General features: G+C 57.3%; 1 protein-coding gene across 1 annotated transcript in view; it reads right to left on the reverse strand.

Moving 5' to 3' along the window:
* The window catches only part of PQLC1 (PQ loop repeat containing 1), a 28,081-nt gene extending 25,551 nt beyond the window's left edge, over positions 1–2,530 (reverse strand). The window contains 1 exon segment of the mRNA XM_025048137.1: positions 2,111–2,530. Coding sequence (XP_024903905.1) covers positions 2,111–2,313 — 203 coding nt within the window. The 5' untranslated portion in view covers positions 2,314–2,530.
* Positions 2,531–2,549: the final 19 nt, after the last annotated feature.

Below are 2,549 nucleotides of genomic sequence, written 5' to 3' on the forward strand. Positions count from 1 at the left end.
TCCCGTGTGTGTGTGTGTGTGTGTGTGTGTGTGTGTGTGTGTGTACATTCCCTGCCGTGCTTCCACCGAGGGGAAACTCCGCAGCATCTGCCAGTGTCTGGCGCACGGAAACCCTCAAAAGCCTATGAAATCAAATGGACAGCTTGGAGGGAGCCTCAGGAGTGAGAAAGGAATAAAAGGAGCATCGGCTTCTCCCTTGGAGCAGGGGCATCTTGGGACCAGGTGGGCAGAGGTGCCCGTCAGCACGAGTGAACAGGGAGGCCTGTCTTTTCCAGGAATGGAATACAGAGAAAGTGTGCCCCAGGCCAGAGAAAGCCTGGAAGAGAGACCAGCGGTCCCCGCCAGCCCCGCTTGCCCCCCACATCTGCAGGCTCCTGGAAAGCTGGCTGGAGGCAGCCCTGTGTGCTCGCGTGGTAGCTACAGAGGCCCTGAAGTGACCCAGGACAGCTCAGGACACTGACTCTCTGGGAAAGGGCCAATGGGAGAGGCAGAAATAGAGTGCACAAAGCCTCAAGGCCCCCTAAAGGCCACCCTATGTGGCATCGGGAGAGAGTGCAGGACTCCTCAAAGACACGGGCCCTGCGGTGCAGACAGAACGCCCAGTCCGAGCACTGAGTGCCAAGTGAACACAGAGGCACCGAGGGGACAGCATTCAAGGACTGGGTTAGCCTCTGACTCTCCAAACCAGGTACTCAGACTACTCAACTTCCTTTCTGCAATTCTGAATAAGCGTATGGAGCGGGAAAGACTTCTGAATGGAACTGTTTTCCCCGTCGGGTAATCCAACCTGGCAGTTCCCTCTGCTGTGGGAGAAAACTCACTCCACACCAGGAGGGCATGCTGCTCACACCTGGCACAAGGGCCTGGGCCTGTGGCCAGCTCCCAGCATGCACCAGAGCACTCAGGGTCAACAGCAGCGTCAGACGGACATGTCCACCTGCTTCTGTTCAGTCTCAGACTCAAGGCCATAGCAGAAAAGGGAAGCAGCGCCCTTGGCCTCAGAGGTCGACCCCGCCCTCCACCAAAGGAAAAGGAGGGATCTTTAAAGTGCAGATTTTCAACCTGTGCTAAACACAAATAAGCCCCAATGACCCCTCAGGAAGTGGGCTCACCTGAGGCACATTTGTGATGTGACACACTCGCCAGCTCACCTTTAAAAAGCCCCAGACAGGGGCAAAACTAACCCACAGTGAAAGTGAACGGGGGTGGGGCAGGAGCAGAGAGAGCCTCCGTGCTCAGCAAACTGCCATCTTGATTGAGATGGCGATTACAGGGGTGGGGACGGTCATCCGAACTCATCAAACTGCACGTTTAGAATGGGCGATTTTATTTAATGAAAATTCAGTAAGGACAACTTACGATCAATTAGCAAAAATGCATGATTACTCAGACAGGACCAAAAGTCAGAGGAAGGAGCCAGAGCCCCTGTCCCCAGGGCCAGGGACCACCTAGAGGAAGGAAAGTTCCAGACTTCTGAGACCTCTTCTCCTTTCCTTTGAAATTCACCGTCCCAATTATGTCTGGCCTCAGCAACTGTTAAAATTAAAGCTCCTTACCAAGTGAAAATGATAAGAGGAAGTTGGGCTGGGAGGAGCAAGAAAGAATAGCCTAGTCTGTATTGTCCAGAAAGTTGACTTCCTACTTAAAAATAAACAAAACCACATACAGGCCAGAAAAGGCTGAAGGGGGCGGCAGGCCCTCAGACGCCTGGAGCACTGCTTCCGGTCAGGCTCAGATGTCCCCTCCTGAGGGGCTTCACCCGCCCCTGGAATGTTCTTCCAACTGCTCAGCCCTTTCTATTCCTGACACTCCTTTATTGGGCTAGTCTGTCCCCACTCCCGCTCGTGGGGCAAATTCCCTGAGGTAAGGGACTAAGTCCTAGGACAAAGGCCTGGGGAAGGAGCAGCTGAGTGCGTGAGCCACCTGGGCTGCAAAGACCTGGGATCCTGTGTGGGGTTCTCCACTCCCATCGCCCTCCCTGGGAAATAGTCTCATTGGTGTCACCAGCTCCTTCTCAGGAAGCACAGACCTCTGGCCTCACCCAGGAACCCCAAAAGGAGAAAGGCATCTCTTTGGGAGCAGCCCCCCAGTAAGGGCGCCCCCAACTTACCAGAACAGTATCCGTAAAATATTGGCCACCAGGAGCACCAGACACACGTAGGTGGAGAAGCCGTCGGCATTCTGAGTCCTCCGGATGTCCCTGTACTGCGGGATGTACGGCACCACCCCTCCGAAGACCATGGCCCCGGCTGCGCCCCAGGACACCAGCTGGTGCAGCGGGACCAAAAGCCAGTCGAAGCCTTGCGCGTCCATGGCGAACACCTGCGCCGGCCTGCCAGCGGGCTGAGGTCCCCCTGGCCGAGCCCCGTCCGCTCCCGCCCGCTCCCGGAACGCGCGTGGACTGTCACCCCCACATGGCCGCCGCTGCCCTGCGCGCTCCTCCGCCGCCGGGACCTGGCAAGAGAGGAGAAGAGGTAAGAGCCGGGGCGGGGACCTCTAGCCAGGCGAGCGCCGCGCCGCGCTCCGCGGGGACCCCCGGAGGCCGAGAG

The sequence above is a fragment of the Pteropus alecto genome, unplaced genomic scaffold (genome assembly GCF_000325575.1).
Source record: "Pteropus alecto unplaced genomic scaffold, ASM32557v1 scaffold14, whole genome shotgun sequence".
Lineage (NCBI taxonomy): Eukaryota > Metazoa > Chordata > Mammalia > Chiroptera > Pteropodidae > Pteropus > Pteropus alecto.